This window comes from Lissotriton vulgaris, chromosome 3_2, assembly GCF_964263255.1.
Source record: "Lissotriton vulgaris chromosome 3_2, aLisVul1.2, whole genome shotgun sequence".
In the NCBI taxonomy this organism is placed as follows: Eukaryota; Metazoa; Chordata; class Amphibia; order Caudata; family Salamandridae; genus Lissotriton; species Lissotriton vulgaris.
Window position 1 is genome coordinate 131,782,160 of NC_141690.1, and position 15,847 is coordinate 131,798,006.

General features: G+C 43.1%; 1 protein-coding gene across 1 annotated transcript in view; it reads left to right on the plus strand.

Annotated features, from left to right (window-relative positions):
• The window catches only part of CLNK (cytokine dependent hematopoietic cell linker), a 1,199,791-nt gene that overhangs the window by 760,848 nt on the left and 423,096 nt on the right, over positions 1-15,847 (plus strand). The window contains exon 13 of the mRNA XM_086964527.1: positions 10,766-10,886. Coding sequence (XP_086820653.1) covers positions 10,766-10,886 — 121 coding nt within the window. The remainder of the gene's footprint in view (positions 1-10,765; positions 10,887-15,847) is intronic.

Sequence of the window (15,847 nt, forward strand, 5' to 3'; positions counted from 1 at the left end):
TGAGTGTGTGAATGGGCCTATCAGTGAATACATGGTAAAATCATGGGAGGGCACCTAGGAGCAGGTTCGGGTTCCAGCTCCCCCTGTGATGGTCCTCCTGTCCAGCTTGCCTGCAGTCAGTCAGCTACCCTCTGCTGTCTTCCGTTTTGTGCCTCCTCTGCTAGCTTTCTGCTAATTTTTCTGCCTCTTCTCTGCTCACTCCTGCCCTCTATTTTGCCTCTTTCTGCCTGTTATTCCACCTCTTTCTGCTTGATCCTGACCAGTGTTCCCTCTAATTATTCTTCCTCTTGAGTGGGGCAGCAGAATGTTTGTGTGCACCCTTTTCGTGGCTGTGAGCGCAACCGAGTGATATGATGTGCAACCATGCAGGTGAGCCAGGTACTGCTTAAAAGTAGGTATGGAGGAAGGGAAACCCCTTTTTGAAACATTCTTTTCAACATCCTCCCTAGTTTTCACTTTTCTAAAGTGTGCATTTTATAGCATATTTTCAATGATATTGACTAAAACGTGGTAGGTTTAGATACTGTTGAGACTGATAACTCACAAAAGTGACCAGTACTTCAATTATATACACTGTACATATCACAGTTCTGGAGCAAAAGAAAATCATATAAAAGTCTGGAGTATTTTTCATTTTTCATATGTAAAAAAACGACACTTCTCAAAACAAAAAAAGAAAAGAAAGTGCAACAAGAGGAACTATGCCCATGTTAAAAAGCGGCACAGCAAAAATATCGACCATCCAAATTTATATGCGAGACCAAAAATTAAGCATCTTAGAACCAGGGACAGGATCTAGACTTATTATCAAAATATGTATCTCAAATTTCTGTGACACAAAGTAAGGCCATTAACAGTATAAGAAAGAACGGTGTAGTCATACCATTTCTTGGTGTTAGAAACATGGCAAAATGTATGTAAGAATATATAAACATGTTCTGTGGCTGCACTTTACATGGAGAGCAAGCACTACAGTGCCTTTGCTTGTGTAATAGTAACTGTAAAAAACACAGAAACCGGTCCTCGGAAGCTTGTTTCCGGTCCAGGGAAGGCATGGCTTGGCAGTTGGGGCTGGACTGTTCCCATGAGGCACAGGGTCAGACTGATTTGCATATGGCCATGTCTGAACTGGGGTGGTGTGGAGTGCAAAAAAACGATGGATTTAGGCCCAGATCTCTGTACTGGGGTGAATGTATGACATTATTCTGCATTCTGTCCATCAACTGTGGTTTTTGCATTAGTCACCCAGAGTGGGATGGGTATGCTCAGACGTGAGTCCCATGCTCTCCACACCACTAGATTCAAGCAAGTCGGGATGAAGACAGCTGGAATGCCAGAAATCGGTCCTCGGAAGCTTGTTTCCGGTCCAGGGAAGGCATGGCTTGGCAGTTCGGGCTGGACTGTTCCCATGAGGTCAGACTGATTTGCATATGGCCATGTCTGAACTGGGGTGGTGTGGATTGCAAAAAAACGTACTGTACTGGGGTGAATGTATGACATTGTTCTGCATTCTGTCCATCAACTGTGGTTTTTGCATTTGTAATAGTAACTGTGCCACAGAATACCTGACCTTAGATCACTCTGAAAATAACACACTGTTCACTTGTTACAGGGCCACATAATATATGCCATGAAAGGCTACACATTACTGGGGTGTAAAATAAATGAACATGAGATACAGCCAAATGTATACATCCATGGTCACTCCCTCTCACTGTAGTTCGCGTCTTTGCTCTCCTTAGCCCTCACTCTTTTCACACACTTTCCCGTGTGTTACATTCATATTAGCTGGTTTTCTCGTGTTCACTATCTCTTTCTATCATACTACATAGTTTCACTATTGACACTATTGCTACTTGGGCTTCTTTTTCCTAGCTTGGAATTAACAATTCAAAAACCGAGAGAGACAAAAACATGCACTAGATCGTGGATGAATTATAATTTCCTGGAGGGCATGCAAAATTCAGAGACATCCAGATTTCAGAAGTGGGAAAAATCAGGGGCCTCATTTATGACTTTTTGCCGTAGGGAAACGCAGCAGGCCTTCCTGCTGCGCTTCCCTACGGCAAAAGAAAAGGGCAGAAATGCGCTATATCTATAAGATACGGCGCATTCCTGTCCTTTTCCCCTCCGCCGGCGCACAATGGGCTGCCTGCGCCAGCGCAGGCACCCTTGCACAATGGTGCAAGGGTGCCTGCGTTGCGGGGAAGATTATTTTTGTACAGGAAGGGAAACCTTTCTGTACAAAAATAATCACAAGAGGCTTTTCCTCTTTCTATGTGTGCTGTAGAATGCAGCACACATAGAAAAAGGAAATACGAGGAGAAATAAAGACATTTCTCCCTGTTGCGCCTCCCTTGGCACTGCTTCAGAGTTACGATTTCTCGTAAATCTGGGGCAGTGTCAAAAGGCCATGGGTGTTGCTGGGAACGCCCCCAGCAACACCCATTGCACGCCCCTTTAACGCAGAGCACTGCGTTAAAGGGACTGATATTTATCAGGCAGCAGTACGCCACAAAAACTGGCGTACTGCTGCCTGATAAATACCACGCTGGCTTCTGCGCCACGGAACTTCATGAAAAGTGAAGTTCCGATGGCGCAAGGGGCCTCATAAATGATGCCCCAGGTGTTTGATGTTTCCTCCTTCTCATGTTCAAGCAGAGTAAAATACAATATATCAAGATACATTCTACACAGAAAGACTGACCCAGGGTAGGCACAGCAATGCCTGTCCTGCTCCTACACACAGGGCAGTCTTCTTATGACGAACAGCTGCTCTGTCTTTTTTTTCTGTTTGCTGCAGATCTGTTTACAAATCCCTTCCCTGCAGTGCTCTCAACTCACCTTTTTGCTGTGTGAGAAGAGGTGAGGGGGTGATGGGAGGGGGTGTTGCGTTGTGATCAAAGATGCAGACTTTATAACTGGTGAACCAGGCTCAAATATCAGCGCTGGTTCAACATCCTGTGATTCGGGGCAGAAAAAGAAATCTCCCCGTACCTACAAAAAATGAATATGACCTCATGTATTATATTTGATCCTCATGTAAAGCGCACCAATACCTTTGGTCGGGTTCGCTATGTATAAAACCGCAAACAAATAAGACAGGCTCGTCGAGGAATGACTACTTAACTTGCCTGTCTCCCATCAAGACTTTGGAGCTGCTCGCTCTCCCCTGCTGATTTATGGCTGAGCTCTACTGAAGGTGTTCACATTCCTCTCAATGGCCTCTCAAAATGAAAATAAAAAACTGTCCAAAAAGCGGCATTTAAAAGCTCATTATCTGTGCTGCAGCGTCACCACAGTGATATCTCCTTACAAACACAATCTGCTCTGAGACACTTCTTTTATGCACAGTGACTGGGTAGCAGACACCTACGGGCACCGTCTCCATGCACAGAAAAACAGCTGGCTAGTGGTTGTTAAAGATAAATATCACTTCAGTCCCCTTGCCCTAAAAGTTGGCGTATCAGTAGAAAACATCACATCGGATTGAGTTTGCATGCCTTCCTCACTTCTCAGTAGAGTGAAAGGAGGAGTCACTTCAAACTCTTCACTGAAGCATTTTATGGCAGCCAGAATTTGAGGAGGTGCACGCTGCATATCACTCAATACACGGAGAGAAAACCCATTGTGCGCACTCGCTGGAACTCACAGCTTAAAGGGAACTATGCTCCTGACCTTTATTCTGTCTCTTGCTGCTCATTTCCGACCTCTAGTTTGCCTCTTGCTGCTTTTTTCTGACTTCTTTTTTGCCTCCTTTTGCTCATTCTGCCTATAATTGTGCCTCTTTCTGCTCCCTCCTGACCTTTATTTTGCCTCTTTTTGCTCCTTTGTGACCTTAAGTCTCCCTCTTGTTGCTTGTTTCTTGTTTCTAACCTCTATTTTGCTTCTTTTCTGACATTTATTCTGCCTCTTTCTGCTAGTTTCTCACTGTTATTTTGCCTCTTTCTACTCATTCCTCATCTTTATTTTGCCTCTTTCTGCTCATTTCTCATCTTTATTTTGCCTCTTTATACTTGTTGCTGACCTTTATTTTGCCTCTTTCTGCTTATTTCTCACCCTTATTTTTCCTTTTGCTGCTCATTGCTGGCCTTTATTTTGCCACTTTCTCCTTGTTGCCTACCTTTATTTTACCTCTTCCTGCTCGCTGTTGACCTTCATTCTTCCTCGTTCTGCTGATTTCTCACCTTATCTTTCCTCTTTCTACCCCCGACCTTTATCTTGCCTTTTTATGCTTGTTGCTGATCTTTATTGTGCCTCTTTCTGCTTGTTTCTCACCTTTATTTTGCATCTTTTTGCTCGTTGCTGACAATTATTCTGCCTCATTCTGTGCATTTCTCGCCTTTACCTTGCCTTTTTCTGCTTGTTGCTGACCTTTATTCTGTCTCTTCCTGCTCGTGTCACACCTTCATTCTTCCTCTTTCTTCTCGTTTCTCACCTTTATTTTGCCTCTTTTTCCCCAGGACTAAGGGGGGGAGCCTCAAGCACCCGCGATCTAATGCTGGCTCACCGCCTCCTGCGGGAGCCAGCATTGATGCTGCACAGAGGGAGCTGCTGGAAAGGTTGCTCCTACCATGCAGAAGCAATCGTTTCATCTCTTTTACTAACCTCATGTCTGTGGGCAGGGAAAGAGATGACACCTCCGCTTCCAGCGGGCAGGAGCACTTTGACAGCTCCTGCACATTGGAAGTGGAGTGTTTGCTTTTGTTTGATGAGAGCTGTCACAGCTCCTGCCAAGTAAAAGGAAGCAGCTGTGTCCTGGGGTGGGCAGCCAGGACATTGCAGGCGCTGGCTCTGTGGAGTGGCGGTCCCCAGGGCCATATATGGCTCTGGGCGGAGGAGGCATAACCTCACTCCTCCTATTTGCAAGAGCGGACCTAGGGAGGTGGCAGTCTCATTTGAGCTCATTGAGCTATATTAATGAAAAGCCCTGGGGAGGTGGTGCCGCAGGTGCTCAAAGAGCCTCAGGAGGGGAGCTCCATGCTCCCCCTCTTCTGTTTTTAGAAACTGTCTCTGGGACCTGGGCCAAGAACTTTAAAAAACAAACAAGTTTTTGTTTTTTTAAATTGCCACGAACTATGCAAATTTGTGGTAAAAATCACAAAAAAATGCTCTTTGCCCTGCTGGGGTCACTCTGGGATCTTCAAGACCAAGGCTTGGGGGTCAGGGTATTCCTACACTGCCCCCTTTTCTTTTTTTCACAGATTTTTGTGTGACTCGGCTGAAGCAGAGACCCAAGATGGCTGTCAACTATTCCAGGTTGAAGTGTTGGCAGCCAATCAGAGCTCTGTCTGCACAAGCTCGTCATTATTCAAGAATTAGCAGCGTCATGTTTAAAACTCCTACAGTAATTAACATGGGAAATGCATTTTTTTTAACACACACCTTTTTCTCAGCCCCTGCTTGATGGATCACCCTGAAACTTTATATGCACAATAAGATTAGTTAAACGGATAGGCAAAGATTTAGTCAAGTCAAAAAACACTTTTCATATGAAAACATGGTCCCAACTATAACTACCTACTGGATATGCATATATGAAGGTATTACCTACTGCTGGTCGCCAATAGGTATAGTTAGGACGGAGTTTCTATGGTGATTTTCAGTTGCCTATATCTTTGGAGCCGGTTGATGAATCTTCATGAAATATTCCCAAAAAATTGACCTGTAACTTCCGAAAGAGTCTCGAAAGTTTTGGGGTGTTTGCGTTGTGGGGGCTGAGAAAAAGGGGGTGTAAAAAAAAGTGCGTTTCCCATGGTAATTCCCATAGGGCCTTTAGCCCGAAGCGCTGGACAGAATTACACCAAATTTTGCAGGAAGCTAGATGTTGGTACGCAGATCGTGCTGTTTGTTATTTGGTGTAAATCTGATCATTAGTTTGGGAGATATTATCCAGAAAAAATGTATATATCTAGGGACTCGGATTCTCCGTGGATCCAACAGTCCTGGTGCTGTAATCTGATTGGCTGCCAACATACAACCAGGAAGCATTGGCAGCCATCTTGGGATGCTGTTTGAGCTGAGTCACACAAAAAACATGAGAAATAAACTTGGGGCAGGATAGGACTTCCCAGACTCCCTAGAACTGGTGGTGGCAGGGACCCTGCTGAGGGGGAAAAAATGTATTCAATATTGCTATGAATTCACAGGTAGATCCACGGATTTGGGTCAAAATTGAAAAAGACAGAGTTGGACTCCCTGATAATGGAACGGTTCCCAAGAGTATTTCCTTGACCCCTGGCAGCAGTGGCTGGTGACCAATTAATTTGATGGGTCGATGGTGTGCAGAAGGGCACTAATTAGTAGGGAATACAAATCCAATCACTGTCGTAGGCCTAGCTGCCCTGCATTACTGTTTTAAGCCTGGGACTCTCTGCTGTTAGGTGCCAGGAGAGAGAAACCCCAAAGGTGCATAAGTATAATCCGAAAGCACACTGAAAAGCATGGCTTACCCTCAAACACTGGTGGACAGCCTCAGAAATTCCTGCCTTGAAAATTCAGAAATCGGAGCATATTACCAACAACTAGCGATATTTATTGCTAAGTAGGCTTAGCGGCAAATTTTTTATCGCCGTGCATCGCCGGAAATTATTAGCAAAGTTTATCTCATAATATTTCCGGCGATAGCGGCGAAATCCGTGAATATCGCTGAGAATACAGCGATATTCACGCATTATCGCTAACAGAGTCTTAGCCATTATATCCACCTCCCATTGGATATAATGGCTAGGAACTGGTCTGAGCAGGTGTTAGTTTTTGGAGATATTCGCGCTTAGCTCGAATATTCCCATCGCTACGCCTGCCTTGTTAAGAGGCGATAGCGACATTAGAGACTGCTTTCAGTCACTAACAGGTTGGGTACGCCCACTTTGCATGTCATTAGCGATAAATATCGATGACATGCATAGCGGGGCCCAAACCGCTCGCTATCGCCTACAAACTGTCGCTAACTGCTGTTAGCGACAGCTTGCTAATAGGGCGATAGAATTATCGCCGCTTAGCGGCTGAAAACGGCCGCTAAAGCGGCGATAATCACATATCGCCCGCCTTGGTAATATGCCTCCAAGTTCCTTATGTGAAAAAGTAGGGTCAGTCTGTCTGGCATATTTAATGTAGTGGCATAAGATCCAGTTCGGAAACTGGCAATCAGGCAGTACCATTCAGGCCAATTGATACACTTAAGAGGTCACCCAGACAAAAGTATTTATTGAAGGATCCATTTATGTATTTACTTATTATGCCATTTTTATTTTATCCATAATAAAATTGCTCCACGCAAAATAGTATGATGGTTTAGAAGAATAAAATTGGTAACCCCCTCAAATATATTGTTGAAATATGTTAATACGTGTGTGTCTGTTTCTAAAATAATTGGGCCTAGAGAAAAGCACAAATGGATCACTCAAACGAAGACCACACTTCGCTCACTCCCAGTAGTAGATAATTATTGATCATTGCCGCCCTGAATCAGATTTCAAGTGAACACATTTTTTTTCAAAAGAGCAGAAAACAGTGTATAAGAAATGTGTTTTCAAATGAGAACGGCACTGAATTCAGTGATTTGACGATAAATTGTTGCAGTACAAATGGTAGAACTCGCAGGAGAAAAAGGTAGTTGTGTTGATTTATGTGTTCACATGTATTCACCTTATCTCTGTAAAGAAATCGTTAGGAATCTTTCTAGACGTGTTGAAAGTTATCAGCGATTATAACAAAAAATGGCCCCCGCTTATCCACGCTTATTACTAGCCATAAAATCTGAGATTGGACTAGGAGAGTATTTATTTTGGAAACAAACCCTAGAGTTGATCGTTGAAATGATATAATGCGCCACGCTTTCTTTTAATCTGTGTACTTCATCGTAATTTCAAAACACATATAATGTTACGACTTGCACAAATAGATTGAAAAAGGCATTTATTATAGAACGTTGAAAACAAAATATTACCCATAATATTTATCACAACACCGACGAGATTCCCCGCATTTAGATACTTTCCACCTTTGTCACTGCACAAGCGTTAAGATTGACTATGAATATTTTGTGGGCTCGCATTTTAGTTTACTAGTTCTAAAAAACGCTTTACATATAAATGAGTGTTCCATTCTGTGCAAGGCAAGGACCTGTGTAACCCTTGGCAAAGTCACATTTTACTACTCTTTCGGGCCTCAATGGAGTAAAGTTTGCTACTTGCATTAATTTTAGGAGTCGAGGAGTATCTGTCAATTTCACTGGCTCCCATTCACATACGAGCACAACTCAATCTCCTCACCCACACTTTAAAACCACTACATAACACTGGCCCACATACCTCAACAATCATATCAGCTATCACAAACCTTCCAGACACCTACGCTCGTTAGACTCTTACTTATACAAATCCCACGCATATGGAAAACAAGAGCCGATGGTCAAGCCTTCTCCTACATTGCTCATAAAGTGTGACACGTCCTGTCACTACACAGAAGAAAATCCTCCTCACTTCTTGAACTCTGCTAGAGCTGAATACCTTCCAGACACCTCTGCTCATCCAGACTCTTACTTATACAAATCCCATGCATACAGAAAACAAGAGCCAATGGTCGAGCCTTCTCCTACATTGCTCATAAAGCATGGTACGTTCTGTCACTACACATAAGATCCTCCGTCTCACTTCCTGAACACTGCTAGAAGCTGAAGACCTGGCTTTTTGAGAAGTCCCACCAGGCCCTAGGTGTGCCTAAACTCACACCTGCTCAGCATCAGGATACTCTCCCGGGTTATAGTGCATTCTACAAATCTGCATAACATGACACAACATAACATTCCAGTTGGGGGGGGGCAATTAACAGGCCCAGGGAAGCTGAACACCCCAAGAAGGCTTTAGAAAGTTAAAGGCAGGAAAATGCCAATTTTTTGATAGTGACATTTTCAAAATTGTAATAAAAAATTCGACTTTACCATTAAAGAGGATTTTAAACTACAAATCATGTGAGTCCAAAAATTATATTTCTACCTATTCCCAATCAAACGTTAGCACCTATTAAATGTAATAAGGTAACCCAATGTTACCCTATGGGAGAGGTAGGCCTCACAGTAGTGAACAAATTTGAGTTTTTCACTATCAGAACATATAAAACTTAAAAGTATATGTCCACTTAAAAAAAATACAATCCACCATGCCTTATGATCTGTTTAGGGCCCACCCTGGGTGTGATGACATATGCATTTAAAAGGGAGGTCTATGCTTGGAAAAAAGTTTATTTTGTCAGGTGGAATTGGCAGTTTTAAACTGCAGACAGGTTGCAGTGACAATCCTAAATGTGGGTGGCACTACAAGTGCTGCAGGCCCACTAGTAGCATTTGGTACATTTGGTACATGAAGTACCACTTTACTTGGGACTTACAAGTAAATTAAGCGTGCTAAAGAGGTGTAAGCCAATGTTACAATGTTTAAAGGAGAGAGCTCAAGCACTTAAGCACTGGTTAGGAGTGGTAAAGTGTAGAGTCATAAAAGCCAACAAAAAAGTGCTCAGAAAACAGGCGGGGTGAAGGCAAATATTTGTGATAACCCTGCAGAGAGGGCCAAGTCCAACAATATTAGTTAGGGAAATCAAAGGGGGGAGGAAGAGGTGGTGCTGTGTGGCACCGAGGTGGGCACGTCCTCCTCTTGCGAAAGTAACAGTAATCAGAAAGGTCCACCTCGAAGAGGGTTAGTGTGTATCCTGTTGACTATGGAGTACGCACACTTTGTTAAAATACCCCTCACACACCAAAAGGGCCCTGGGTGTCATGCTTCATCATCGGGGTCTTCCCGCCCGGCTGCCGGACGGGTCAGTGCTGCGACAAGCGACTACGCTGGAGCACCTTTTCAAGTCCAACAATAACCATTATAAAATGAACAATACTTTTGGTAGTATGATATCAATTCAGCTGTCTTGAACTAATAGAGGTTAAATGTATCAGAACTTAGAAGCTTTATTGATTTATCATCAACGCTGCTTTTCTTCGGAACAATCCTTTGTAAGTAGACAGTTTTATATGTTGCAAATTGAACTTGACAGATGCTGAAACAAACTGCTAGGGTTCAAGGTGTAGACATAAAATATAGAGTCAAAACATTTGGTGCAAATTCTTCGTGAGGTGATATACTTAACAAATGTTTTTTTCACTAATTATTTTCAGTTTACTCATGCAATCTGAATGCTGATCCTTTCTGCTTCCAATGCTTAATTTGAGTCAGTGGCTGCAGGTTTTGCCCACCAGGACCAGAAATACTTTTTCCATCATGAGACTTAGACACTGAAAGAGAGATAAAGGCAGATGAGGGGGAAAGAAGGAAAAAGAACATGATGGAAAAATGTGATGAAGGGAAAAGCTGGGATCAAAAAGAAACACCAGCAATGAGATGATGGGCCAGGGAGTGAGGGGTGGTGGATGAAAAAGGCATGAACTGCAATCAAGACCTCAAAGTTTTTGTATTCAGTATCTACACCACTAAGTAGGCTGGCCGCAACCTTGTGAGAAGAAGGTTGGGCACCAACACTTTTTACTTTATAAAAGAAGCACTGGCTGCTTCTACGGTGATCACTGTCTCGATTTTTCCAGTGTCACTAAAATCTGGAGCAGCACATATCCAGTGGGTTAGAGTCACAGTGAATTGTGTTCATTATGTTAGATAATGCTAATGATATGATTGTTGTGCATAATGAATTTTCAATGGTTTATGAAAATAAAGCAATATGTAATTGTTGACCAATTAATCTCGAAATTTTGATTGTATAGCATACAGAGCAAACTGAAATGTTTTCCAGAAAGACCAGCTTATAGAGAAAGCCACCCCGCATTCCAGCAAAAACCAGAACATATTTATGTAAATCTGAAAAATCAACTACCCACAGAAAAGGTAAAATTAGCATCATTTTATTATACACACAATCAAGATAACTGCATACACTGAACTGTGTTTAATATATATTGCATTGTTAGTGATAAATTGATAATATTCTGTTCAAAGAAACTTTGTCCAAATCCATCTCTGGGTTCTTACTTGTGACCGAACAGATGTTTTCCATATTGGTGTAAAACTTATCAAGGTTGCATATTTGTAATTCCAAAAATGTATGAGTGCCAAGATTCATCAGTTACATCATGTTTAGTTGAAACATTTTGTTCAAATAAATAAGAGCTAGGGGTAGAGGAAAGCATTTAGTGAAATAAATAGCAACATCTACCATTTTTAATTTGCTTAGAAAATGGCGTTGGGTTACAAAATCCTCCAAAATTCGCGAGATTTTTGGAGATTTTTGTTGTTGGTGCACTAGTGTGGGTTTTCCTTGTAAAAAGTGATCCTGAGAGAACCACACAAATTGTCCAAACTGCCCATAACACCCAAACATTATATTTCAAAAAATCTGAAAATATCCAAAAAATTAATTTAATAATGTTTTTCCTCATGTGTTAGCATTATTGCTTCCCTCCAATGATTTCTATGGAGGTTTGCTGCAGTGCCAGTGGTTGACTGTGTGTGCTGCATGACAATCCAAGGCTGAGCAGGAGGCCATTTAAGTCTGCTTTGTCTAGGTCAGTAGTGCTACTATAGTAGATTTAAATGTGTATTTTATGAATAGCAATTCTCTTACTCCTTCGTGGCTGTGTATTTTACATTAGCATACCTATTCCGAAACCCATACTTTAATTTCCATAATCCCCACCTATTTTGTAGTTAATAATTCTAATTTTCCCACTATTCCACCATGTCTCTCGCACATTTACAACAAAAAACGTATATTTACACGTGCTGACTTACCGCCACTGGAGTGCAAATCTCTGTACGTAAAAGATATGAGAGGGGGAGGTGGCGATCTCCAATTGGAGGTTTGGTAATTGTATTTTGAAGTATCTAAAGTAGCACTACTTTCATGTTTTAAATTTGCTTTTAAGACTATGGACTAATGAGTTGCTCTGCCTAACTTTGAGACAATGTAAGATGGTGGACCTGTAAGTGTTTGGCTGATTCATGCTCTCCCTACACTCTGCTGAACAGTGTGGCTTGCAAACAAGACCTAGAAGGTAAAATAGACAACCTCATCGATGCGATGAGACGGGCTGGCCATGGCTGCCCATAATGCATGTTTCATTCAAGGAAAGATCTAATGAAGGGACTTTTTATGCCACTAAACAAGGTTCCAGCGTCCTGCAATGGAGACACTAAAAGGAATTAGGCAATGTACTTGATCCTAAGTAACCTGATTCCCTAAATGTGGTAGAAAGATAATTGATAGAGAATGATAGTTTGTGGAATACTCTGCATGGTTCACTGAAAGGCTAGGTCACATTGAAGGACAAAGTTCTTCCTGTCAGCTACAAAGTAAGCCCGATCTCACCTTTACTGAAAGAGCCTTTGGAAGCAAAACTGGAGACATTCAAGGACAAATGAGTGATTGGAGGCATTGAGAGTTTGGAGTGGTTAGCTGCCACTGTTCTAGTGTAGGGTTGTGTTGAATGAGTACAGATGTGTTTGGACCTGGGAGACCTGGATTCCTGCATATAGTGAACCACTGAACATCCACTGTTCCTGAACATCACAAAAATGCTGAGTGTGACTGGAGATGCATGATGTTTTAGTATAACTAATTTGATGTTGACATTTCTGCTGTTCAGAGAAGCCTCTGTAGAGGCTGTATTCCAATGTATTATGCAAAATGTAAAAGAGGGTCTTCCCAATGTCCTGTATTTTCAGGATGGCATTCTGATGTAGATAGAGATAACATCTAACAGTAAGCAACAAAGGGTGTGGGTTCGGTGACTAACCTAGGGCATTTATAAACAACAACAGAAAAAAAGGAATGGGCAGATCTACAAGGAAGTGCTGCAGCGTGGCAAGGCAAACCCTTTGGCTGTGCCACGCTGCAGCACTTCTGAAGCACAGGAATGCAATAAATGTTGCATTCCTGTGCCCTCCCCTGCGCTGCGGCATAAACTGCAGCCATGTGCCAGCGCAGGAACCCTTGCACCATGGTGCAAGGATGCCTGCATCATAGGGAGATTGTTTTTGTGCAGGAAGGTGCCCCTTCCTGCAGAAAAGCAATCACTACAGGCATTTCCTCTTCCAATGCTGTAGAATGCAGCATGCTTTGAAAGAGGAAAAAACAAGGAGGAGGCGTAGCATTGACATGCATTTCCATATTTACGATTCCTCGTATTTCGTTCCATGGGTGGAACACCCACAGCAACACCCATGGAAAGCCTCTTCCACGCAAAGTGCTGTGTGTGAAGAGCCCATATTTACAAGGAGAGGAAAAGTCACGCAGGGTGGCTTTTCCTCTCCTTGTAAATATGGAGAAGTGAAATGTGCCTCCAGCACGTCACAAAAAGTGACATACTGGTGGCGCAAGGGGCTTGTAAATCTGCCCGTAAGTTTGATTTTGTTGCAGCAGTCAGAAAAACCTCCTCCCAATTTAGAGGAATGGATTTAAATCATTTCTCAATCTGGCTGAGCAATATTCAGAAAAGGTATTGAACCTATAAGAGCTCTCATTAAGAAGGGTGTCCAATTCTGTTGGTTAAATGATTACCAGGAAGTAGTTAGCAAAATCAAAGTTAAGCCTCCAAATAGGGAAGATTTGATACCTCAAAGCATACCCTTTTTCTAGTTTAAAAAAGCTTTATTGAAATATATAAGAAATAAAGGTACATCTTTCAGGAACAATTTTAATAAAACAATATAAAATAGAACAAAATATATATCCAAAATAAAAATAGCACATAATATAATAGCATTACTGGTCAAAGAAGTCAGAAAAACCATAAGAGTACCTTAATGAAACAGCATTTTATATTTTATAAGTAGGAGAGAGGAAGAAAGAACAAACATTGGCATAGCCAATAGGTCTCGCTTTTGGGACCTTATAAGTATTTAGTTATGCAGCACAATATCCTTGGTGCAACAACATCAAATGTTACATGGCTAAACACTTATAAGGTTCCAAAGGCGAGACCTATTGACTATGCCAACGCTTGTTTTCTTTATTTCCTGCTACTATTTGTCGAAACGTCCTGGGTTCCTTGTGGCAGCCTAAAGGCATAGTCCTACAGCCCGTCTCCCTTATCAATGGCGCTCCGTTTTGCTTTAACCTATCTGTCCCATCTAAATTCCTCAGTTAAGTTATTTGTGAAAAGAAGTTGCCTTGGCAAAACGGTTTTGAGTGGGCTACAGTATTCTGTAGCAAGGGGTTCACAGCACCTCAGCACAGGTTTACAATCCTCAAACGTTTTTAATACTCGCAAAAATGCCTCAACATCCACAGCGTAGTTTCATGACATTTCCCCGGTGGTTGCTTCTGTGTCTGAGTTGAGAGTGTCACACCACCCATACCTTTTCACAGTGGTTCACTGCAATGGGCACGGTTTACTCAGTCTCTGCGAGCGAGGTGAAAGCTTAGATGTGCCATAGTCTTCCATAGCAGGGGGTTCACATGCCAGATGTCAAGTCAAGTCAAGTCAAGAGATTTATATAGCGCGCTACATACCCAGAGGGTCTCAAGGCGCTTGAGGAGGGTGGGGAGTTATTTGTCGAATATCCAGGTTTTAAGTTGCTTTCTGAATGTAAGGCGAAGGTGAGTGTGAAGTGAATTCCAGGTTTTAGCTGCCAGGTAGGAGAAGGATCTGCCTCCCATGGTGGGTTTGTTGATGCGAGGTACAGTTGCAAGGGCTTGGTTGGAGGATCGTAGGTGGCGGGAGGGGGTGTAGAAGGAAAGTCGTGAGTTGAGGCATTCGGGTCCAAGTTCGTAGAGTGCTTTGTGTGCGTGAGTTAGGAGGCGGAAAGTAATCCTCTTGTTAATGGGGAGCCAGTGGAGGTTTTTCAGGTGTCCAGAGATGTGGTCTTTACGTGGGATGTCTAGTATGAGTCTGGCTGACGCGTTCTGGATGCGTTGGAGTTTTTTCTGGAGTTTTGCGGTGGTGCCGGCGTATAGGGTGTTTCCATAGTCCAGGCTGCTCGTGACCAGTGCGTGGGTGACCGTTTTTCTAGTTTCGGTGGGGATCCAGCGGAATGTTTTTTTGAGCATGCGAAGAATATTGAAGCAAGAAGATGAGACGGCGTTGACTTGTCTGTTCATAGAAAGTGAGGAGTCCAGGATGACACCTAAGTTCCGTGCGTGGTCCGTCGGGATGGGTGCTTTTCCAAGGGCCTCTGGCCACCAAGAGTCATCCCAGGCGGAGGGGGAGGTGCCAAGGATGAGGACTTCAGTTTTGTCGGAGTTCAGTTTAAGACGGCTGTACTTCATCCACTCGGCTACTTCTTTCATTCCTTCATGTAGGTTGGTTTTGGCGGTGGTTGGGTCTTTGGTGAGTGATAGTATCAGTTGAGTGTCATCAGCGTAGGAGATGATGTTGAGGTTGTGTTGGCGTGCGATGGCCGCGAGGGGGCTCATATATACGTTGAAGAGGGTGGGACTGAGTGAAGATCCTTGTGGCACGCCGCAGATGACTTCGGTAGCTTCTGATTTGAATGGTGGAAGGCGGACTCTTTGAGTTCTTCCAGCAAGGAATGAGGTGATCCATTCCAGTGCTTTTCCTTGGACTCCGATGTTTCTGAGGCGTTGTATTAAGGTGCTATGACAAACTGTGTCAAAGGCTGCGGAGAGGTCGAGAAGGATGAGGGCGACTGTGTCTCCGTTGTCTAGCAGAGTTCGAATGTCGTCAGTTGCTGCGATGAGTGCGGTCTCAGTGCTGTGTTTGGCACGGAAGCCGGATTGTGAGGAGTCGAGGGATTTGTTGGTTTCGAGGAAGGCGGCGAGCTGGTTGTTGACAGCTTTCTCGATGACTTTGGCCGGGAAAGGAAGGAGCTAGATAGGGCGGTAGTTT